This window comes from Calypte anna, chromosome 9 (assembly GCF_003957555.1).
Source record: "Calypte anna isolate BGI_N300 chromosome 9, bCalAnn1_v1.p, whole genome shotgun sequence".
Classification (NCBI taxonomy): Eukaryota; Metazoa; Chordata; class Aves; order Apodiformes; family Trochilidae; genus Calypte; species Calypte anna.
Genome location: NC_044255.1, coordinates 24,570,693 through 24,594,301, shown reverse-complemented (window position 1 = coordinate 24,594,301; position 23,609 = coordinate 24,570,693). Strand labels below are relative to the sequence as shown.

Sequence of the window (23,609 nt, the reverse complement as noted above, 5' to 3'; positions counted from 1 at the left end):
AAATTCCCTACCTGAAACTCCTGCTTTCACCAAAGGATGTCCCTAGTGATAGGGACAGGGTCCTTGGAGGAGGTTACACATCCAACAAAGCACCAAGAGGCAGTTTTTTCAGGCATTTTAGGCACTTTTTAATTCTATGTGAACCTACTAATCTAAACCTGGTTTAACTTACCTGAGTGAATTACTATGTGTGAATAAATAGTGCTCTCCTTGCATATACATTTTCAGCTGTTTGGTTGTCTCAAGGAATGAATTGTGGATATTTCACTTCATAAACCAGGATATAGACTAAAATATAAATTACTGCACTACTAACTTGTCCTGCTTTCCCAGGCATCGTTATAAAACTTAAAGTGAAGCTGAATATTAAGATATAAGCCTGAATTCTGCAGTCTAGAGCTGACATCCTTAGCACTGCAGCCTGGAGCACAGGGTGTGCATGAGGCTCCAGCAGAGCTAATTATAAAGCATTGCCCATCAGCAAGCATCCAGCCTAACATATGAGAGCAAGCCAGCAAAGATTTAATATTGTTCCCCCAAAACTCTTGTGCTCCAATAACCAAAGCAGGCCATTTTACTGTCTAAAAAGTAAAACATAATGCGTTTTACATTCCTGTTCACTGGGCACAGAAGTTCAAGATCACTGAAGCAAAAAACATCCTACAAGAACTTGCAGAAAAGCTCAGCTTCTTGGGCTGAAATGCACAGAAACCCACTGCAATAACACCTGCCACGAGCAGTCTCTTGTGAAGCTGGCACAGCAGTAGGTGTTCAGCTTATAAAGGTGGTGAGCAACAGCACCCATTGCATCGGGGAAATCTTGGAGATGATCTTTCAAAATAAGCAATTGCCTCTCCCTCCCTCTCCCCCCCTTGACTTGGGATGTATGCAAGGAGGTGACTTGGGAGAACCCTTTGAAGGATGAGCTGGGCATTACTGAGAGCCCAGGCAGGAACCCTGGTTAGCAGTCAGCAATTTCTGCTCTCAGTTGGCTGTGGTTGGACAGACAGCTCACTGCCTGGTGTGACAAAATAACTACTGACAAATACCCTGTGGCAAATGTTTGACAAGTATCCCAAAGTGCCATTTGAAGTACAAGTACTGATCTCCAGCAGCACTGTACCAGTGGCTCAGGACCTCACTTCTGAAGCCTAGAATGAAGTTCCCATTCTTGCTGCTTTGCCTTGCCCAAGGCCAGAAGAAAGCCTTACCAAACCAATGTTCTCTGCCCATTTCCTCAGTAAGACACTAGAAGGCAGATGTTGGAAGCTCCCAACATGCCTAACACAACTGAGGTACCTACCCTGGCCCTTGGTTCAGCACATCCAGTCAGTGCTTTTTCAAAGGTGAGGTGACTGAGCAACCAACCCTGCTTCACCTGTTGCAGTCTGAATGTGGCAAGGCTGTAAGAAAGTACTATTTCCCTTCAAGGAGAAGCTTTACACCAACCAACAAAGGCTGGAGTTAATGCCCACAGGTGGTCACCACAAGTGTGAGTGAATTCCAAAAAACTTTAGAAAAAAAAACCCTTTTCAGATGCACATCTAATAAATGGAATTCTGCAGATGCAGCTCCTGGCTGGGGAAGTACTTCAGCTGCAGGCACTGTGTGTGCCACAAGGGTTACTGCATCCACACTGAGGTTCTTCCCCCTTTATACTTTTAGCCCCAAACATCAGGTAGCAAAGTAGATGGATGTTTGGTCTGACAACACAGTCATTTGTACCTTGTTATTGGCAGCAAACAAACAAAACATGATACATATTACAGCTTTAAAACCCCCAGAAAATTGTAGAATCTTTTTCCAAGCCTAGAGGCATGATGTACTATGGATGTTGGCATGGCTTGCAACAGGAAGGAAAAGAAAGTGGGTTCATCAAATCCTCAAGGCTATTCTGAACAGTCTAATTGCTTATCTGCTCTATTCTACAGAAACTGCTAAAATAGCTTAAACCCAGATCTGTCCTCTGTTATTCTCTGTGTGCACACAGTGCTGTATCTCACTGTTACTGAAGAAAACTGACATTTTTGCTTCTAGGCAGCTGAGGCTCCCTAGAGTACAAGACACAGCAGCAGCCTCCACTGCTGTATCCCAAATTTTCAGACACAAACAGATAAGAATTTTAATATCCTGCAAATGCAGCTAATAGGAGTTTTTCCTAATAAAATTATAAAATCATGATAAATCCTTAGGCAACCTTGATGCATAGAGTCTTTCAGCTTTACACACGTGACTGTTCACTCACTACTCAAAGGTAACCCATCAAAGCCTTGTGGAAAGGCACACAGTTGGGTAGCAATATATTTTTCTTTCCTAACAACATGGAAGTGTCTCAAAGCATCAAGATAATGTGGTAGAGAGCAGGCTGAGCTGTGTACAGCAGGATTTTCCAGAATGCAGTGGAAACACTGTTGTTTGTATCTGCTGTTTGCTATCCACATGAACTGAACTGGGACCACTTAAATCCCTCCCCAGCCTTCAATTCACATTAGTCAATGTATTGCTTGCAACTAATCACATTTACAGATCTTTCCAAAACTTACCTGTCTCCACCTCAGGGTACCTTAGTTTTCCCCCCATCTATTTATAAGCTCATGAAAAATTTTCAATTTGCTCCTGTACCAACTTTCCCCATCAGTTCCAATAAGCCTTTTCTCCCCTGAGCTTTCCCTTCACAAGGTATCTGTCATCAGCAGTCACATCTCCCCTCTTTGATTTTCCAAGCTAAACAAACCAGACTCATCCCCTCTTCATTTCTGTAGTCCTCTTCTCTCCCTTCTTTCCTTCATTTTTTTTCCCTGAGGTTGTTTTTGTGGGGGTTGGCTTTGTGTTTTTTTAATGTTTTTTTTCTTTTTTTACACAAAACAAGAAGTTTAAACTACTCCAAATAAACACCAAGCTTCAGCATTCTTATTCATGCAGTCCATGAAAGCTTCTTGCATTTAAGCACCTCAGCTGGAGGTGAACAAATGGAATACCATCTATTGAGGTTCTTAAAGCACTGCAGGTCCCAGAGGGGCAGGAAGGAAACATCAGAAATGAAGACAGTTGAGCAGCACTGTTCATCCTGTGCCCCAGCAGAGGCTTCCAGCCCTGAGTGCTCTACAGAGAAAGATGCTCCTTTGCTTTAGATCACCACCAACTGATGCAGTGGGACAGATTTATTATTTTTTATGGCTTGTACCTGAGGGGCAACAGTTCTTCCAGATTACAGGCTCAGTTACAGATAAGAACAGTGCCACCTTCCAGACAAGTCTGATACAGCTGAATTAGTCCATTGCTCTAAACCAAGCAGCTCAGTTTAGATCATGTGAGCAAGACTGAATTAACACAACACCCTAACAACAGTGGTCAAGTCCTGATTGACACAGGCTGGGAAGAGGGGGAGAGGCCAGAAGGTAAGTTTAGAAACTGAGAGAGAGAATTAATTACAACTGTGGAAATGTTATTTAAACAAGAGATTTCTGAGAGAACTTCAGAGAAGGCAACTGGAGTAAGTAACTAATATGATAACCAGGAACAGCTACTTTCTGAAGTGCTGAGACCAAATCAGTGATTTGCTAAACATGTCACAGCTTCTTTCTGTTTAACAATTACAGGATATTAGCATTCATAAAGGCAGAAAAATAAACTAATCAATGGCTCTGTGTGCTTGCTCCCTGAAGAGCCATGCTCTCAGTGAGAGTATGAAACTATAGTAGTAATAACTACCTAAAATCAGAACACACTGCATAATTGAGAAGTAATGAGTAGAGCTGGACACATGCAACTGAAATACCAAAGGTCAGCAAATCACAAGTGGTTGGATCACAGAACCACAGAAGCTTTCTGGTTGGCAAAGATCTTTAAAATCCTCAGGTCCATCATGCCTTCCCTGCTAACACAGGGTACCCTTCTCACTTGGAGTTCACATTAGATTTTCTTTCTAAACAAGTGCAATTTCCTTATGTCTGCTGGAGAAAAGTTGGTCTCAGGAACAGGTAAGTCTGTCTCGAATGTAACAAAAGAACCAGAGATCACTATTTTGCACAGACGCCTGATTACTTGAAAGTCAAGCTTTTCCGGACACTTTCAATTCCTCCTTGAGAAAAGCCGCAGATTTCAGTGGGAGCACTTCTAGGAATGCTTCACGAGGAAAACTTCTAGTTAACCCTTTCACTCCAAAACGCGGCCACCGCCGGCACAACTCAGGGCACTGCAGCCGCCGCTCTGCTCTCCTCCAGGCGTTCACGCCGCAGACCTCGGGCCCTTTCCTTGTCAGCACCCCCAAAACCCTTGGTCGCTGCCTGCAAAGCCGGGCAGTCCCCCGGACCGAACCGAACCGAACCTCCCCGGCTAGCAGCGGGGAGGCGGGACCGGAGCTCCCCCTGGCGGGACCGCGCGGCGCAGCGGCAGCCAGCCAGTGTATCCCTGTGTGTCCGTGTGTGTCCCTGTGTGTCCGTGGGACCCCGTGTGTGTCCGTGTTCCCGGAGCAGCCCCGCAGCCGTGCAGGGGGGAGTTCGGTGCAGCCGCGGAGCAGCGGTACCCAGACCCAGACCCCACGGCTCGGGAGCTGCAGGTGGGAGGAGGAAGCACAAAAATCCAAACCCGGAACTTTTCTCTTACCGTGAAACACACCGTTGTCCACCAAGAAGTGTCTGCAGTACTGCAGACAGCTCTTCTTATCCAGACTCCAGTAACTCATTGTACGGTGACTTTCTGCTCAGCATCAAAGGCAGAGACCCTGCGGAGAGAAACAGAGAGGGGAGGGTTAGAACCGCACAGCTCCCGCCAGGATCTGTTTGTGCCCTTTATGCAGAACAGTTCATCAGCCTCACACAAAGCCCCGGGAGCAGCTCGGCCCCGCACCCCACACACCCGCATCCCCGAGGTCTCCTGGGCCGAGCTGTAGAGGGGCTGTGGTGCTCCTGCCGGTCCAGCCAGCCCCCCGCAGGGCCCTGGTGATCAATGTAATCCATCTAATGAGGCTGCCCCGAGCTACAGACCATAGCAGAGAACACCACTAAACTAAATTATCCCCAGTAAAGGTCGGTGAGGGCCAAGGCAGGAGGAGAAAGGGGGATCAAAGGTAATTTCCTCCTGATTTTGAGAGCCCAGAGCAGCAGCGTGTGGAGACAGAGCCCCCCAACACTCCCCCTGCCCTTGGCAGACATCCAGCTGGGGGATGCGCTCTGACAGTCTGAGCAGCATCCTTGAGAGGCACAGTTACAGCAACCATGCAAAGTTTGTGTCCTCTAGCCCCAGGGGATCCCAGCTTTGCACAGGGAAGAGAGACTCTCATCTGAGAGGCTCAGGGCAGCTTGTCAATCTGCTTTACCATCTTTTCTGCCTCCGTTACACGCCGGTTTCACAGCTCACCCATGGGACCAACCAGAAGAGGTGGGAGTAATAAAGTAACGACCTTCCTGGAAATGCCACCAGCTGAGGACATCCCAGAGCACCTGGGAGCCTCCACAGCTGCCTGAGCCAAGTGCCCGGGGCAGCAGACTGAAGCCCAACCTGCTGCTTGGAGGAAGATGAGGATTCTTCTCTAACCTACTGCACACTCCTCAGAGGCAGCCTGCAGAGAACTTCCCAGAACTTCCCAGGAGAACACAGCAGCTGGGCAGCAATCCTTTCCTGCAGAGGTGGGTGCTGGCCTCCAGCAGGAGTTCTGCCTCAAGGCCAGCAGCAGAGACAAACCCATCACAGAATGTGCCACAGATGCTATCACCAGAAGTGCTGGGAGTGGAGAGCAGTCTTCTTGGACACAGGCCCCTGACAGCCAGTCTCTGCATTGGATCCAGCTAATCACATTAATAAACCAGCTAAAATGGAGATGGCACAGCAAGCCCAAAACAAAGCCCAGCCAGGCGAGGGGAAAGCCAGTGGCCAAAGCCAAAGGCTGGCAGAGAGGTGAGAAACAACCCCCTTTCCATCACAGCCACTCCACTGTTCCACTGCCACAATCTGGGACAATGGGAACAAGAGGAACAATTATTTTTCAGAGACCTAAACAGTAGAAGTTAACTCATTAATAAGCTGGTGGTTATAACTCAAGACAAGGCTGTATTTGTTTCAGCCATCTCACTGAACTTCCATTCAAAGAATTTCAGCCTTTGTTTCACAAGCTGGACCTTACAAAAACCCATCCCACCCAGCAGGACTTTGCATGCACAGTTATGGTTACAGCCAAACAAACCAGCATTTTGGATTTCTTAGATATTTGCTCATGGAAAAAAAAAGACAAACAAAACCAAAGACCAAAAAGCCAAGGATTCCTTGATGCCCTGTTCTGACACCAAATCCTTTGGCTGCATCCTCCTCCTTTTGCTGCTGTATCAAGTTCAGGACTGGGATTTCAGCAATCCAGACACCCCTTCCTGTTCCACCCCTGCTTTGCTCTCCCATTTTATCTCACTCCCACCCTCATTCTCACCAGCCCAGCTGCTTTCTCACCCACACTTGGCACAAACACCACCAGCTCTCTCCACACAAGCAGGATGTAAGGACTCTGCTGCCCAAGGTTCCTCATAAAACAACTGTTGCCTCTTTGGGTGGGGGGGAGGCTCTGTTTCTGTTTTGCTCTATCCTAAAACTATCTCAGTCTCCGTCACAGGATGTGTTTTTGGGTATGGCCTGTGTATTGTTTAGTTAAATATGCCCTTAGTGTAATATCTGGAACATTAAGCAGCAATACCCATCACTACTGCCAGGCTTCAGCTACATTTCTTAGAGTTTTGCCCTCACCAGCCATGAACTTTCCTTACAACTTGGCATAACTGGGGCCACTCTTCTAGTGCCAATTAGTAAGGCACAGGCTCTCAGTTACTTTAAATGTGTAGGAATTATTTGGGCATCATGGTCCAGCCTACTACCAGGCTTTTTGCTTTAGGCTATAAAAGATACAGTGGCACACCACGTTTTAATGAAGGAAACCCATATCAAATATTCATCACTAAGAATTTACACAAAATGAAAAGAGATCTTAACTCCTGATCTGCTCCCACACAGAACTCATGTTTCATGGGGAAAATGTTGCTATTGATACATATATGTGTGCAGTGCCTCTGAAAGAAACCCTTCAGCCCCCTCCCCTCCCTCTCATGGCTCATGCTGATACAATACTCCTTTGTTCTTGCACAAAGGGTTCTGCACACCACGGTGGCCCCTTGGAACAATGGTTCTCCCTGGCACCTCAGGGATGAAGGCAGAATCCCAGAGTGGCTGCATCAGCTGACACAACCATCCTGTAGGAAAACCAGGACACTAGCAGTTATTAGGATGCCCCTCAAAGTTATTTCCTTAGTTATAGAGTTCTGGCAGAGCCCAGCCAGGATCATACCTTACCATATGGTACCAAAATGCAAAGAAAAAAAACAAACAACCACACACTTTGGGGCAAAAACCATAATTTCAAATGAAACTGCACTTGGGAACTTAGCTGTACACAAACTTGCACCATTTCAACAATGACACAGGAGAAAGAACCTCCTGCTCACCTCATAGACCAAAACGTTGTGCAGGCTAAACCTGGGTAACATCTTTTATAAAGGTAGAATTAACTAGAGGAGTAAAAGTGCCAGTAAGCCTGTAATTACATGGTTAAATGGGAAAGGACTGTACCACCAAAACTGTTTTGGCAAAAAGTTACTATAATCCTGAGCAGATCAAAACGTGAGCTCAAAATTAGTTTCTGTGGGTACTTGATAACACAACCAGTTCAGGAAGAATTGAACACACTCCTCACTTTCCCACTCTGCAGGTTTCTCAGCTTCAGGGTATCACAGTTTCACCATGGGCAGAATTCCTGCAGGCTCTGCCCTTAGCCTGGCACATTCATTCCAAGAGGTAAAGCAAGGGGTGTTCACTGCCTGTGTACTTCATCTGCTACTGCTTCACTACTCCCCTGTGGCAATAGTTGGTCTATTTTGTGTCTGGATAAACTGTAGTCACCTGGAAATGGAGCTGGGGGTGCCCTGTGCAACCTGCAGACACTGGGAACTGGACATCTTCCCTTTCAGCTGAGTTCCATTCAATGTGTGTCAGCTGCCTTATTTTAGTACTTTGAGTAGTGTTTCATAAGAGATGCCCTTCCAAAGAGAAGATTACTTCTACTGAAAAGCACTTTACAAAAAGAGTTATTAATGGAAGTAAACTCAATTTGCTCAAAAAAAAAATTGGTAAAAAAAAAAAAAAAAGCTAAACTTCTATACATCAGATACTTATGAGCATCAGATAAAAACTGGGTTTGTGCCTGTGCTCAGCTCTCTGGAGTACAGATTAATGGGTAGTTAAGTGAGTGGTAACAGTGTGGAGAGATTGTTAATCTCACCTTTTCTCAGCTGCCTTCTCCCTGCCTTGTTTCTCAAGGACTTCAACAGATAACATTATTAATTCAATCAGATAGTATGAATGGCTCCTACTAACAGGACAGCTACTGCTGCTCACCAGTACTTCACTGACAAAACCACAGATCCAGTTCCAAACTTGCTGTTCCAGTATCCCAGTGAACACATTTTGAAACTTTGATTTCTAAAAAAAATTGTTCCTTTCCTTAGCACAAAATGGTGCACAGTAAAAACAATAACTTTGTAAGAAGTCCTGCCTAAGCTTTTTAAAAACCATACGTGCCTAGCAATTCTACTTCTAACTGTAAAGAAAGTCCAGGAAATGCTCAGAGGGCAGTAGATTTTGGAAGGCTGCATCTATTTCAGATACCTGTTAATGGTCAATTTTACAGTGAAAAATAGTTCAGAGATACTGGATACAAGTGACACAAGGTAAGTATATCAGGGGAAAAATAAATTGTTTAAACTGAGAAGAGCAATACAGAGTAAAGGAAAGGACACACTAAATGTGTGATTGAAAATAATATTGCATTAGCTCCAGAGGTGGCCAGACAGCACTCTGATAAGCATTAGAGATACCTGTACAGGGGGGTGGACAGACCATCTGGCTGGCCCAATGAAGTCAGAATACACTGAAGTCAGAATACACTGTCCAGGAAAAACATTGGTCTGCAACCTGGAAGCTTAACTGTGCTGAGGATACCCAGAGTCTCTGCTGCCTGAGCATCCAGTTAGCTTCCAGTTATTGCAAGCACAAAAAACCAAACACCAAATCACACTACAAAGACTGCTTTGAACTTTCCTTGGAGAACACTGAGGTGGTATCCCAAAGCTGAGTGCTTGTGCTTCATAACAGACCTACGTACATTATTAAAGCAGAGAGAGGTTAACTGATGTACCTGAAGTTGGAGAGTAAGAAAAGATTCACCTGTACACCTCGGGAGCAGGACCAGGGCTGCCAGAGGGGATCCTTGGTCCTGTTATTACTTTAAAGACATGTTCCAGAGCTCTACATCAGCTTTTCATCAGATGGATACTGTGTTTTGTGGATACTTTTTAGAAAAAATGGAGCCCACGTTGTGCAGGAGCTGGTCTCTGAAAGCTTGGAGGTTGTTCCACCGGAGGATTTGTTGATACTTTATTTCGAAAGCAGATGTTTTGTAACCTGTAAGGCTTGGGAAGAAGTTCCTGACAATGACTACTGCTAAACTAACCTAGGAGAAACCCTGCAACATACTTTGGCATGTTCTAGGGAAAGGAAGTTGGCGAGAAGATAAATTTTCCTGGTTGCATGTTGTGGTGCAAACAATTGCAAGTGGCTTCACTCCCTCTCTCCAGGATCTGCAATTTCATTATATCAATATAACAAAGGGTTGAGGCCTTGGACTGTGGAGGGCATGTTCAGGAGAAGAGTCTCTTCTGATTTCCACTGCAATGTGTTTGCTAAGCTGCTGGGTGCTGGAGGATGGGTGCCCCAGTTTGCTCCACAAACTGCCCTCTCAGTAGTCAGGAGAGGAGCAGGCAGGGCTCTCTGCAGGGCACCGTACATGGTGTCTGGCTGACAGGTTGCCCAGCACAGACCCTATGAGGAAGGGCTGAGGGAGCTGGGGGTGTTGAGGCTGGAGAAGAGGAGGCTCAGGGGAGACCTCATCACTCTCTCCAACTCCCTGAAAGGAGGTTGGAGCCAGGGGGGGTTGGGCTCTTTTCCCAGGCAACTCTCAGCAAGACAAGAGGGCACAAAGGGTCTCAAGTTGTGCCCAGGGGAGGTTTAGGTTGGAGATGAGAAAGAATTTTTTTCTGGAGAGGGTGATCAGGCATTGGAATGGGCTGCCCAGGGAAGTAGTGGATTCTCCGTGTCTGGAGAGATTTCCAAAGAGCCTGGATGTGGCACTGAGTGCCATGGGCTGGGAACCACGGGGGGAGTGGATCAAGGGTTGGACTTGATGATCTCTGAGGTCCTTTCCAACCCAGCCAATTCTATGATTCTATGATTCATTCCTGCCCCCACACAGCCCACCCCATGCAGGCAGGAGGGCAGCTGTGCTGTCAGCATGGGCAGTGACAGCTTCCTTACCTGTCCCACCCACAGTGACCCCACAGCAAACCTGCAGCTTCCCCTGCTGCTGCCTCTGATGGTGCTTTTGTTTCAAGTCATTTCTCTGCTCTTTCTGAGAAGTGGTGAAAAGCATGTGTCAGCACAACTTGCTGCTGAGGAAGGCATTAGAAAGGATTTGAACTGACTCCCCATGGCAACAGACCCTGAGAGGGAATTAGCATTTGCTCCCCATTCCTCAAGAAGCCTACATGGAATTTCTTTTTCTCCTGTTTAAGGAATTCTTTCCAGGAGAGCAGCATGCTGGTGCCTCTAGTGCTCAGTGGGCACTGTTTCAGAAGACACCTACCTTGCACAGCCTGTGTTCAGTGTCACATTCATCCCACCTGACATGGAACTGATAAATATGAATAAATGTGCAAGACTGTTTTCCTTACACATCTTTCCAGTATCTGCACACCTTCTGGCTGCTTTTTGCCAGCCCTCTGTACACCAAATCATTAATGCAAATAATTTTTTGCTTTTGCTGCTCAGAAGTTTTCAAACTCCAGCTGTTGAACACAGGAGTCTTCCTACACTGGAGATCTTTACCTGCAGAGAACTCCCTTCACCACATTGCCAACTATTTTTTATGCACCATCAACAACACATCTTCAGATTCTATTAAACTCTTAGAGATTTTCATGTTTTCTCCAATTTCTTCCACAAACATGACTGCTCCCTTCAAAGCAAGCAGAGGAATGTACAGCAAGCCCAGAACTGTCAGCTCCAAGAGCCACCCAGCCCAAAGGTCCCAAAATCAGGGGAACTGATTAAACTGAGGCAGTTTGTGAGCTCTCAGAGATTCCAAGCTCCTGCCTCAATTCCCAAGTAAAAACTGAGACAGGAAAAAAAAAAATCATCCAACTTTACCTGGATCTTTTTCTGGAGATGATAAATCTCCATGGACTAATGAATTCTAGAAGTGCATGTGGTCAAGAAAAGAAACGCAGGTTCAAAGCCCTCAGTCCAGTGGTGATGCTGACTGGGGTGAACTGTCAGAAGTGCCAGCAAAAGCAGACTGACGGTCTCCAAAGAACACATCCAGCAATGCTTTAACTGGAGCTCTGGTCAGAACTGCATCACCACCTGCATCTCTGCCTGGAGTGGGAAACCAAAAAGGCAAGGAGTTCTTTATGCTGGAAATACCTGGCACAATCTTTAAGACCTTTTCCTGACAACAAAATGATGCTTTAAAGACACAAAGTCTTTTCTTCCTCTACAGCTCAGTAGAACAAAACCTGTAAAAAGCATGTATACACAGCACACCAGATTGTGCCTGCAAGTGTCCATCTCTCACCAGGAGTAAATATTTAGGAATTTGGACAAGTCATTTTCAGACACACAGTTAATGAGAGACCCTATTCCTTGTAACAGGCAACCCTGCCATTTCATTAGCTAAAACAGCTACTGCTGAACAGACAGCTATTGCCAGAACCTATGAAACTCTGAGTGTTGCTGAGCTGTACCATAGAATAATTCAAACAATGTGATAAAATGGGAAGATAAAAACAAGATGCTTGGAAAGGAGTTGTGCCAACACAGCCACTCATGTGTGTGGATGATCTGCATCTTGTATGGTGGTTGGCTACTTGCTGATTGATAAGCATTCCCCCAGAGAGCAGACACTTCATTCAACAAGACCCTTTCTGTATGTCAGCAGCTGACACAGTAATTGCCAATATTCTTCCATTTTTCCTTGTGGGCAGACACTGCCAGTTTGGCTACCAACCAACAGGTCAATCACCCACGACTGAAATTTAGACCAAGTAAAGAACATGGGCAACACATCAGTGAGAGGCTCAGCAATGCCTGTTTGGGGCAGGCAGTTACAGTCAGCACATCCCCTACTCCACCCCTGGACACGCTTGGTCACGCTCAGTGTGCACAGGTACCTCAGCTTTGTGTCAGCTCCAATAAATCAGGTCTGCAGTGGAGCACAGATTGCTTTACACAACAGCTTGTCTCCACCTGAAACATCATGCAAGCAGCCCTGAGTTATTTCAGGGTGAAGAGACTCCAGGGGACATCTCTTCCCATGAATGACAACGCTGCCAAGCACCCTTGCAGCACTTTGGCATTGTCCTCCTGCAGTCCTGAGCCTCCCCAGAGGCATCTGCTGCATCTCCTGTGTCGTGCCTGTGGCTTCTTCTAGCACTGCAACAGGTGCCTGCTTCAAACTCCTGTCACCAGCTCTGCCCACCCCTTCCTTCTGCTCCTCTGCACTCCCACTGCCCTTCTGGGAATTGCAGTCTGTGTATCCCCACTAGTGGGTAGTTCCTCTCTTTCTGGATCTCCCAACCTGCCTTTCCATCTCCCAGATACCTGCTCCACATCAGCTACAACCAGATAGTGCTTCTGTGATGCCAGATGACCAGCAAAAGGCTTCTTGAGTCAGGAAAGCAGAGGGCAAGCTAAGATCTCAGGAGCAATGATAAATGCCCTCAGTGGCCATGGAGCCTGGGACAAGGAAATCACCTCTGTCACAGAAAAACAATTCCAGCTTTCTAAATTAAAAAGGAAAGGAAAGGAAAGGAAAGGAAAGGAAAGGAAAGGAAAGGAAAGGAAAGGAAAGGAAAGGAAAGGAAAGGAAAGGAAAGGAAAGGAAAGGAAAGGAAAGGAAAGGAAAGGAAAGGAAAGGAAAGGAAAGGAAAGGAAAGGAAAGGAAAGGAAAGGAAAGGAAAGGAAAGGAAAGGAAAGGAAAGGAAAGGAAAGGAAAGGAAAGGAAAGGAAAGGAAAGGAAAGGAAAGGAAAAGAGAACAGACACACACTCCTCCTGGCAATTAGATCAGCATGCACTAATGCTGGCCAACCTCAGCAGGACTCCAGGGGAAGCACCTTCTGTTTCTGGATGTGGAACAGAGCCAGCTCCAGCCCCAGTGGTTCAGCCCAAGGGAACCACGCTCTGCTGGGCAGTGCCTGCAGCACCCTGACAGTACTACAGCCCCAATACTGCTTGGAACACGCTCTGCATCCTGCTGTGCCAGAGGAAAATGCTGTAATAACTCTGTGTCTAAAGCACCCTGGTTTCAACACAGCCAAGTGAATTTGAAGCACTAATAAATGATGTCTCTCTAAGACCCCACAAGGCAATTACATGTGTCAGTCTTGCCTCCCCTAGAGACACAGGAAAAAAACCTGTCTTACTAGGGATAATACAGGAGGTCTCCAACAGACCTGGAAACAAACCCCTGCTTTCCAGATCCAGAGACTTTGGGGATATTTTAACAGACTTATTTAAAACTTTCTAAAAAACCAAGAAAACAAACAACAAAGAAAAGGAGCACCACCACCAGCTGTGGCCCTGGCTTTGCCATCCAGGCTATCAATTTAAATTGAATTGGTTCTTAGGTGACACCTCAAAACAAGAAAATCCTTATTCAGATTTCATTAAAGGAAAACCACTCATTTATAGAAAGATTCTTCCGCAGAGCCAGCAGAAATAACCAGCTTCAGTGTTAAAGCCTTTCCCCAGAACAAGAGGAAGTTAATATTGAACAGAGGACTCATTTTCCTTCCGCATTTTGATGCTCATGAAACAGCTTCAGTGCCACTGGTATTTCTTGATAATATTTTTAATTACAGATTGACTCCTGCACAACCAGGATCTGCTAATAGCAGCTGGCCTCTCCTTTGCTTTTACAGAGTAAAAATTTTATTCTCCTTCACAAACACTGGATGGAGATTTTGATCAAAGACATCGTGGGACACCCGCCTCAAAGGGTGAAAGGGCAGGAGTATTAAATCAATTCCCTAGGCAACCTCCCAAGCTCAGCCACTATTGTTAAAATAATGAGCTGTGCACCACTTGATCCAAAACCACCAGCTGATCCCCATTTTTATAGACAATAGGTAGCGTAAAACCAGGAACTGTCTATTACCAGTCAGATCATTTTTCACAAATCATCTTCAACAGATAAAATGTAACATTTTTTTTTCTGCAGAAGCCAACTGGCATTTCTAAACCTAGAAAAAGCATCCTTCAGATTTAAAAAAAAAAAAAAGGTAGTTTTCTCAAGCTTATTCCAGGGAGATAATGTTTAAAGAAACAGGAAGATTTATAACAGTGCTGTCTCTCACCTCCCAAAAACTCCACATTTTCTTTCTATGTACCATGTTATCCTTAACTGAGGTGTCCCCTTGCAGGGTTGAATCCTGTCTTTTCAGTAACTTTATGTGCAGTTTTCTTTCACATTTCATAACAACAGGCAACCAAAGTTTTCCTTTGCTTCTTCCGAGTTGTGTAACATACGGGCCAGAAGTCCCAAGGACAAGTAAATCAGGAGAGTGCACCAAAACCAGGCAAACATCGTGCTTTACAACTCAGGAGTTAAAGCACACTTTAAACAAAGAGCCTATGAGCAGTTCATCAGATAAGGCTTATATCTTTCCCCCTGGAATTTAATAACACTTCTTCTAAAACCACTTTTCAGTCAGTTAGAGTTGAAGTTCCCAGAATTATACAATTGCTTAATTACAACAAAATGCGAACAGAATAAAGTTTCCACCTCATTGTACTTACTTTTTTTTTTTTTTTTTTTTCTTAAAAAAATGTCTTATGGACTAGATTATCAGCCCTCAAGCAAGGTATTTTAGGAAAGACTCAATCCAGCAAGAGGCTTGGCTCTTCTCAACTCCCACCTATTGCAGCAGAGGGTCAGGACCAAGGGTTGCTCTGCCACTCTCTTGGGGTGATGTCCTCCACTCCTCTCCCTGGGGTCAGTATTTTACGTTCAGCCTCATTTAACACGCTCTGCTCTCAGCCCCAGGCACACCGGGCAGCTGCAGTTTCCTCCGGTTTTAGCTCATCACCGAACCGGCTGCTGCAGCTATTCTGACACAGCCCTGAAGCGGAACGCCACGGCAAAAAGGAGGTTCACACCCCCAAGAGAGAGGAGCAAAGAGCCCACAAGAAGACTGGAAGTTTATCAGGCATGATTCATTATTTAACCAACAGAACAAACACGGCCAAGGCAGCCGCCGGAGCAGCCCCTTGTGACTCGGGCTGGGACAGACCCAGGTACCCCCCAGGTACCCCCCAGGTACCACGGGTCCTGGCTGTGCCCCTGGGACCCCCCGGGCCGGGCCCCTGCGGCCACAGGAGAGGGAAAGGTCGCGGTTCCTTTATCATAAAGTTTTATAAAGTGAAACTTCACTTCGACCGCAAACAGCGGGAAACCCTGAATTCATCCCCGAAACGAGAACCTGGCGGAGGTTCCCTGAGGGGCGGGCAGTTCGCCTCAGCCCCGCCACAAGGACCCCCCCGGAGCCGCCTCACAGCCGACACCCGCCCGCGCCTCAGGGACCGGGGGCTCCCGCCTCGGAGCCCGGCCCGCTGGGAGCCTATTCCGTCCCGCTCGGAGCCCGTTCCATCTCGCCCGCACTCACCCACCACGGGGCTCCGGGCTCGGCTCGGTCCGGTCCCGCACCGCCTCCGCCTCAACCTGCTCTCCTGCGGTTCAAACGCACGGCGCTGCCGCCCGGCCCGCCCCGGCCCGGCCCGCCCTCCGCCTCAGAGCGCAGGGGAAACCCGGAGCGCTGCCTCTCTCGGAGCGGAGCGCGTTCCCGCCCGCCGGCAGAGCGGCGGTGGCGGCTGAGCCTAGTGATCCAGCCCCGGTTTTGCGGGGGCCCCTTGCCCGCTCCCATTCAACCTGCTCCATTGTGTGTCCGCTCCCAGCCGCCCCTCAGAGCCCCCCGGGCCGCTCCCACCCCTCAGCCGCTGCCCCTCGGCGCGGCTCTCGCCTCACGGCGGCTCCCGCCTCACGGCTGCCGCGGGGCGAGGGGCCCTTCCCCTCACCGTCCCGGTGAAAGCTGCTGAGGGCGGGACTCACCAAGTTCCGAAGCGGCGGTGAAGCGGTGCGGGCTGAGGCGAGGGGCGGCCCGCGGGGGCTGAGGGAGGCGGCAGGTGCCGTGGAGACGCGCGGGACGGCAGCAACCGCCACGAGCGCCGCACCTGCCGCTCGCGGGCCCGCACCGCCCCTCCCCACAGCGGTCCCGCACCGCCCGCGGCAGGGAGAGGGTCCGGTCCGACCGAGGTTCTGTTGGGCTTGGTTCGGTTTGGTTTTTCCTCCTTGAATCATCTACGGTGAAGTCTAAGCGCCCTTCACCCGCGCCGGCTGCCCGAGCCGATAACCGACACTTCACGGCTCCGATTTCCCTGACGAAGCGGCGGCCGCTGAGAGTCCCGTCCTGAGGGGACTCAGCCTGAGGTTAAGTCTAAATCTCCGCTTTTGAAAGTATCACGTTGTGTACCCCTGGCCCCGCGGGTGAGGGGCGAGTGTGTCACTGGCAGCAGCCAAGTGGGAGCTCTGACACAGCGGGCAACAGGGAAGGTGGCTCCATGTCCCTCCTGCTCCTCTGAGGTGACTCCATGTCCCTCCTGCTACTCTGAGGTGACTCCATGTCCCTCCTGTCCCTCTGAGGAAGGTGGCTCCATGTCCCTCCTGCCCCTCTGAGGTGACTCCATGTCCCTCTGTCCCTCTGAGGAAGGTGACTCTATGTCCCTCCTGTCCCTCTGAGGTGACTCCATGTCCCTCCTGCTCCTCTGAGGTGGCTCCATGTCCCTCCTGCCCCTCTGAGGTGACTCCATGTCCCTCTGTCCCTCTGAGGAAGGTGACTCCATGTCCCTCCTGTCCCTCTGAGGTGGCTCCATGTCCCTCCTGCCCCTCAGAGGAAGGTGGCTCCATGTCCCTCTGTCCCTCTGAGGAAGGTGACTCTATGTCCCTCCTGCCCCTCTGAGGTGACTCCATGTCCCTCCTGCCCCTCTGAGGTGGCTCCATGTCCCTCCTGCCCCTCTGAGGTGGCTCCATGTCCCTCCTGCCCCTCTGAGGTGGCTCCATGTCCCTCTTGTCCCTCAGAGGAAGGTGGCTCCATGTCCCTCCTGTCCCCCTGGAGCAGCCTGGCCATGTTTATGACAGCCATTTGCCCCACATGCCACACCAGCCATAAAAAGCCTGTGCAACGTGAAGATATTTTTCTTAGGGGCACCATTTGGAAGCTTTTCGCCCTCTACAAACTTTTTGAGATGTATTTGCTCACAGGGTATTGGGAGTTGCAGGGGTGAGGGCAGGAGAGCTAACAGGTTTATTTAATTTCTTGTCCTTATTCCTGATCACAGAACTGCAAGCTCTGCCTGGAAGGACACTGATCGCTGCTGGGGCTGAAGGAATGGGATGGTGCTCCTGAGGGCAGCCTGGGGGGTTTGTATACAATGGAGAAAACTGCCTTCTCTCCCCCTGACCTCCCAGGCAGCTCCTCAGCTCGCTTCCACACAGCGATTTGTTCCGACTCCTGTTACCGGCTTTTCAATAGACCGGCCTCCCACGGAGACAAGATCTGCAACCTCTCAAGCCTTGCACAGATGGAAAGCACAGCTTTGAACTCAGCTGTGCTCTTTTCAGGGGGGAGGCTGCCTTGTTGTTGTTTTTAAAACAGATAAGCCCTGGCTGATAAGGAAACAGCATTAACTGACAATTACAGGAGTTGAGTCTCTTGAAATCAGTTGTCACTGCAGCCTCTCTGAGGGATCTGAACTCTCTGAGATTGTCCCTTTCAGCACTGATCCTGCACAAGAAGCTGCTTCCCTGGCTTTGTGTGCTGACCAAGAATAATAGTCAGAGCACATCACCAAAACTTGTAACGTGCAACAAATGTGGAAAGAAGTTAGAGGCTTGAATTAAATGCTTTTAGGTAACTTTCTCTATACTTCCTTCTGAAACGATTTGTTACACTACCTCATGGCCACAAATACAGGGAAGGAAGCTTCAAAAATTTAGCTCAAGTGAAGAGGAGGCTAAGTAAGTGATAAAGCAGCTGTGAAAGACTTTAAAAAGATGAGAATACAAGGCACAACTGAAAAGATAACATATTTTGTTGTAATTCAGGAAAATCTCTGTGGCTTTTCTGAACTTCAAGGGTAAAAAGGGATTTAGATTGTGAGTGAGCAGATTTGGTTCACACTTGCCTATACCTCACCTCTACTTGCTAGAAACGTAGCACGCCATTTCCTGAGATTTTTCTCAATTTTACAGTGGATTTTTGTGATAAATCCTCCCATGACTTCCTTTAGCAACCAGAAGTGCAGAATCCAGTTTTCTATGAGCCTCAGGATTCATAATTTTGCCCTCAAGTCAGCAGAGAAAGTGATGATGTAGCAACTCATGGTCAGACAAGCAATGCTTGGTTTTAAAGATTTTTTTTTGTACCACACTCTTCTCCGTAGTATTTCTTTGGCAAGGAATCACACAGAAAGAAAGAAAATCTGTAAAACACATTTAAAGAAGTGTTGGGAACTGTGAAGGTTAAACAAAGGTCAAGTGCTTGGTACAGAAAACATGTAACAATGAACATAAGAAATTAAAGCTTTAGTCTGAGAATATTCACAAAATAATAGTCATACACTTAAGGTTTCTCAAAAAGAAAACAAGGATTTAAGTTCTTAGCACAGTATGGCCTGCCTTTTCAAATCTCATGTTTAAGTTGCATTGTAATCAAACCTTAGATATTTACAGAACTATCAGAAAAAACAGCAGTTTATCTTGAAGGGAATGTTGTCTTATAAAATGTGGATTACTGACAGCCTCATTCTTTGATACAAGGGATTTTTTTTTCCCCAGTTATGACTTTATCAGCTTTAAGATCAGCCATAACAAATTACCTTTTATCTCTGTAGCAATGCAACCCATTACTCAAGATGAAAGATTTTTAAAACATAAAATATACACAAGAGCAGCATAAGAACAGAAGTCAAACAAAATGCATGTGCAAACACACGCCCAGACACTTTGTAAAGGTGTGAAATGGAGTTTTCTGACACTGGGGGCTGCCTCATACTGATGTGTCAGGGAGAAGCAGAGGCTGTACACTATGAACCAACACTCTGCCCCTCTTAAAAACAGGAGTGTTGGCTGCTTGCACAGCTGTGCAGGTAGAAACCTGACAACTCCTTTAAGACACTGATGGAGAAGTGCAGCTTGAGGACATTTTAATTTGTGGCCTGCATATTACTACTGAATTTTGGTCCCTTAAGGGTTTCCCCGTGGCATTAGGTAACTATGGACTGTCTGTTCAAGGCAGGGATCCCCACAATGATGGGCACTGGTTTTTATCAGACTTCAACTGCACATAAAGCACCTGACAGATACCTGGCATTCCTCCAGGCAAGTCCCCCTTTAAACAGAGCTTCTCAGCCAGCTCACAAACTGTTTCAGTGTCTGTACAAATCTGTTGTTGCTTATCCGATCTCTAACTCTTCCAGGGTAGTTTGCTTCTTTCCATATTCCTTTGTTTTTTTTCAAGGCCTTGAACTCTGCTTGCAGCATCCTTTTGTGGAGCTGCCAGTACAGCTGGGAATGGTGATGCAGTCCCTCAATACGTGCTGCTCTGCCAAGCCCTTGCCTCAAGATCTGCTCGTTTAAGCACACGCTGAAAAACAGTCCCTGTGAAAAGGCACAATAAACATAATCACACTTCAAACAGCTTCACTGGTTTTGTTGTTGTTGTGAACCCTGAGATACAAGCCCTCATTCTGACTAAATCTACTCTCTGGCAGAAAGAGTTAAAGCTCAGAGGAAGCCAACTGCCTGAGCAAACACCCTGCTGCTGCAAGAGACTAAATGTCAGGGTAATCAGAACTCCAAGATATAGTGTACCCCTGCCTGACAGAGTAATCCACTCCTGTCATGAGTCAGTCTGAGAAAGCACTGCCCTAGGAATCAGATTTACAGATACATTTATTGAAATCTGCATCAAAACAGATAAATTCTGAATAGCAAAATTCCTCAAATGCACTGAGACAGTGGAATTGTTTAACTACAGCCAAACTCCAAACTGCAGATGAAAGTAAGTTTTTGTCACTGTATTTACCTTTTTTACTAAAACAAGGCACTCGAGTGCCAACTCCTCCCTTCCCAGAAGTTGGAACCAGATCATTTGGTTGGGTTTTAGCTCTTGCTGTAACCAGGCCAAGCCACCAGGAGCCAACTCCACTCCAGCAAGTCGCACCAGCAGAAGTCCTTTGGATTGCCCTGACCACACAGAGAGACAACCTGGTTACTGGGTGCAGCAAAGGAAACACCATGCTCTGCACAGCCCTGCTCCTGCTGGTACTGAACTTGTTCATTTTAGTTCCCCAAAGCACTCATTATTTGCAAAGAAGAATTTGGTCTCATGGCTCTTTCAGTGAAGAAGTAATTCAAGATGCTACTTTTGTTTTATTTTGGATACACACAGAAAGAGCTGCACTAATTTATCAGGCACTGTAATTTTATCTGAAGGGGCAGAAACAGCAGGCAAAGAGGATCAGTGCCTGCAGGTACAGACACAGCACGTGTGAGACTCAGACTGGAGGGACAGTCACAGGAAAGCTGACCACAAGAACGTGTCTGGTAGTCACCAGATCTTCACCTGGGAACACAGGCACCACCCCAGCAGCCTTTTGGCCAGGAATGAGATGAGCTATGCAAGCAAACCAGCTGCATGGGTGCCAGCTTTTGCTGCTAGAGAAACACTACAATAATGCTGGTGATGAACATGAGTCCTGCTCTGCCAAGCTCTTTCTCCTGCAATCCTTCACTCCTCAGCATCCCCCCTGTGACACAAGCACACAAGAGGCAGAGCCAGAGCTGTACCCCAGCCCCTCCTCTCCAGCTCCCCCCTCTTTGTAGCTGCATCAACAACCACCACCTCCTTTTCCTGCCCATGTTCCCCACCTCCTTTTACCTACATTTTCTCTGTATGGATGCAAAGAAAGGAATGCTGATGGGGATGTGCTCCACTTCCAGGCCTTTCTCAGTGATGTGATGTAACCTCCCCCGCAGCTTCACATTCTTTTCTACAAACTCCACAGGTATATCCAAAGCCCTCGTAAACTTGGTTGTCTAGTGATGGAAAGAAGAGCAAGATAAAAGTTATACAAAAAATAGCCCAGCAGTTACAATTGCATTAAATCCAACTTCTGGAAACAGTTTGGCACACTGCAGATCTATTATTAGATAGCATGAGCAAGTATCTATTTTTTAACAGTCATCAGCTGCAGGAGCCATTATGTACCAGCCTCTCCAGGCTCTTTTTTGAGGGTGTTCTCTGTTTTACAGGGCTTGCAACCTTAGGGCTGGGCACCAAAGCAAGGTTTGGGGAAAGAAAAGAGCCTGGTGTTGTATGAGCAGTGTTATCACAGCCCCCTTGACTCCCCACGCTTTAGAAGTGTCCTGAGAACCTGAGTGTATTTTAGAAGCTTCCTGAGCTGTGACAAGATAAGGGTGAAGGGAAGCCAAGAGGTATTTAAAGAAGCTGGCAAACAACTGATGCACTGAAAACAAAGGGAAGACAGAAAGAACACAGGTTTTGATCAGGGACTAAAAGAGGAGAGACCAAAGCAGGTGTGAGCCTTTAAAAAGATCACAGGAAAATTCAGTCTGATCCCCCAGCCCTGGATGAAGAGGAGGGGGATTCAAAGGGACAGCTACATGATCACCCAGGAAAACTGAGCTCAGCAGCAGCAGAGAGGAATGGGGCAGCCACTGGTGGAGGCAGAAGGGCAAGCACCAGGGGACACACACACGCCAACACCCTGGATTAAGGCACTGATGCCTGGAGGTGCCACTGTAAGGAGCCTTTGGAGGAACACTGACTTAATGCTACGCAGCTGTGAAGAGCACCAACCTGCTTGTGAACCCCCCCTGTGAAACACCAGCCCTTGGGGAAAAGAAAAAACCAAACCACCACGACTAAACTCGAAGATCTCTCTATTGTATGTCACTTATTCAGTGAATCTTCCCATCTGTGGTCCACAGGAATATGGAAATTCAGGATCTTGTGGGCAGAAAGCCTGAGGGTTTTTACAAAGAGAAGTTGCTCAGCTGAGATCTCATTTGCACTGGAAGCTCCAACAACCTGGTAAAGATCCACAAACCTGTGGTTTAATTAAAAAAAAAAAAAAAAAACAACAAATCCACAGACCCAAACAAGACAGAAAAGGAATTCTGGCAATACTTGTAGCTCAGGCTTTCTGGTAAGATTTTAAAACAAAAGCTTTCTACAAATAATCTCTCCTAGCAAACTGCAGTTGGAATTGGGCAGAGGGAAGATTGGAGAAATCGTGAATTTCTGCACAGGTGGAAGGGAGTGGGAGGGTGGGAAGCTCCCTGTCTGAAAAGACTTTGGCTGGAGTTAGTGGTGAAGCATCAGTACCTGCCGGGAAAGCACTATTTGAAGGAAGCTTCCGGATAATATTGAAAAATATTTGAAAAGCGTTTCAGCTCATGGAATTACGGAGAAAAGATGTGAGGAAGCCCCCTCTAGTTCAGCTTTATTTGGACCAGGCAGCTTGGGCCGTACACCCGCAGAGATAAACGCGCGTTATCTGCACGAAGGGCTGCAGGAAGCTGCGCCTGAGCTCCAGAACAAGCTAGAAAACAAGCAGAAAACATCAAAAGGGGGAGAAAAGGAGGTGTCTCGCTTCTGGCCTTGGAGATGCGGCTTGGGAGGGGACTCCCGTGCACCAGCAGTCCCCGGGCCCTGCTGGATCTCCCACCTCCCACCTCCCCACCCCTCCCTGGGCAGTCCCGGCCCCGCACTCACCATGCGGACACTGCGGGCCAGCACCAGCAGCCCCGCCACCGCCATCCCGGCGCTGAGGCTCTGCGGGCAGAGGAGAGCGGGGCTCAGCGGGGCTCAGAGGGGCTCCCCGGCCCCCCCATGGGCCCCCATGGACCCACGGCCCCGTTACCCGCAGGAGGCCGAGGTGTTCGTCCACCCACTCGGAGAGGCGGGACACGGCCCCGGCCGCACCGCTACCCCGCTCCGGCATGGCCGAGACCGCCCGGCCCGCAGCCGCCTCCGCGACAGGCAGAACCGGGGCGGGGACGGGAGGAGAACCGAGGAGGGAATGGGGGAAGAACCGGGGCGGGGACGAGGGGAAGCGGGGCGGGGATGGGGGCAGAACCGGGGCGGGGAGCCGGGCCGCGGGCGGAGCGGATTCTGGGGCTGTCAGGCGCGTTAAGGCTCCTCCAGACGGGGCCAAAGTTCGGGTTCGGTCCCGAGCTGCTGCAGCCCCACGCTGCGCTGGTTTGTGCTTGAACTGAGCTGGAGTGACCTTAACCTTTCAGCCCTTAGATTAGACCTTAAATTAGACCTTAAATTAGATATTAGGAGGAAATTCTCGACTATGAGGATAGTAAGACGCTGAG

General features: G+C 47.9%; 2 protein-coding genes across 3 annotated transcripts in view; both read right to left on the bottom strand.

Moving 5' to 3' along the window:
* PLCH1 (phospholipase C eta 1) overlaps positions 1-4,684 on the bottom strand; it is a 47,544-nt gene extending 42,860 nt beyond the window's left edge. Inside the window, exon 1 of the mRNA XM_030456473.1 lies at positions 4,606-4,684. Within this exon, the coding sequence (XP_030312333.1) occupies positions 4,606-4,684 (79 nt within the window). The remainder of the gene's footprint in view (positions 1-4,605) is intronic.
* A 13,617-nt stretch (positions 4,685-18,301) lies between these two features.
* On the bottom strand, positions 18,302-23,312 carry C9H3orf33 (chromosome 9 C3orf33 homolog). 2 transcript variants are annotated; one of them, XM_030456494.1, is made up of 6 exons: positions 23,150-23,312; positions 23,002-23,061; positions 21,146-21,299; positions 20,287-20,447; positions 19,566-19,859; positions 18,302-18,682 (listed from the first exon to the last, which is right to left on the bottom strand). In XM_030456494.1, the coding sequence occupies exons 1-5, from the start codon at positions 23,228-23,230 to the stop codon at positions 19,593-19,595; spliced, it is 723 nt and encodes a 240-aa protein (XP_030312354.1). In that variant the 5' UTR covers positions 23,231-23,312; the 3' UTR covers positions 18,302-18,682; positions 19,566-19,592. The 2 variants fall into 2 exon arrangements, with proteins under 2 accessions (XP_030312354.1, XP_030312353.1); XM_030456493.1 differs by having other exon boundaries at positions 18,302-19,859.
* Between the last annotated feature and the right edge of the window lie 297 nt (positions 23,313-23,609).

Excerpts from the sequence above, each read along its gene's own strand:
- C9H3orf33 (XM_030456493.1), bottom strand. The coding sequence starts at position 23,230 with ATGCCGGAGCGGGGTAGCGGTGCGGCCGGGGCCGTGTCCCGCCTCTCC. Across the intron at positions 21,300-23,001 it reads TGGCCCGCAGTGTCCGCATG|ACAACCAAGTTTACGAGGGC; the intron begins GTGAGTGCGGGG and ends TTCCATCACTAG. Across the intron at positions 20,448-21,145 it reads TGCATCCATACAGAGAAAAT|GGCAATCCAAAGGACTTCTG; the intron begins GTAGGTAAAAGG and ends CTGTGTGGTCAG.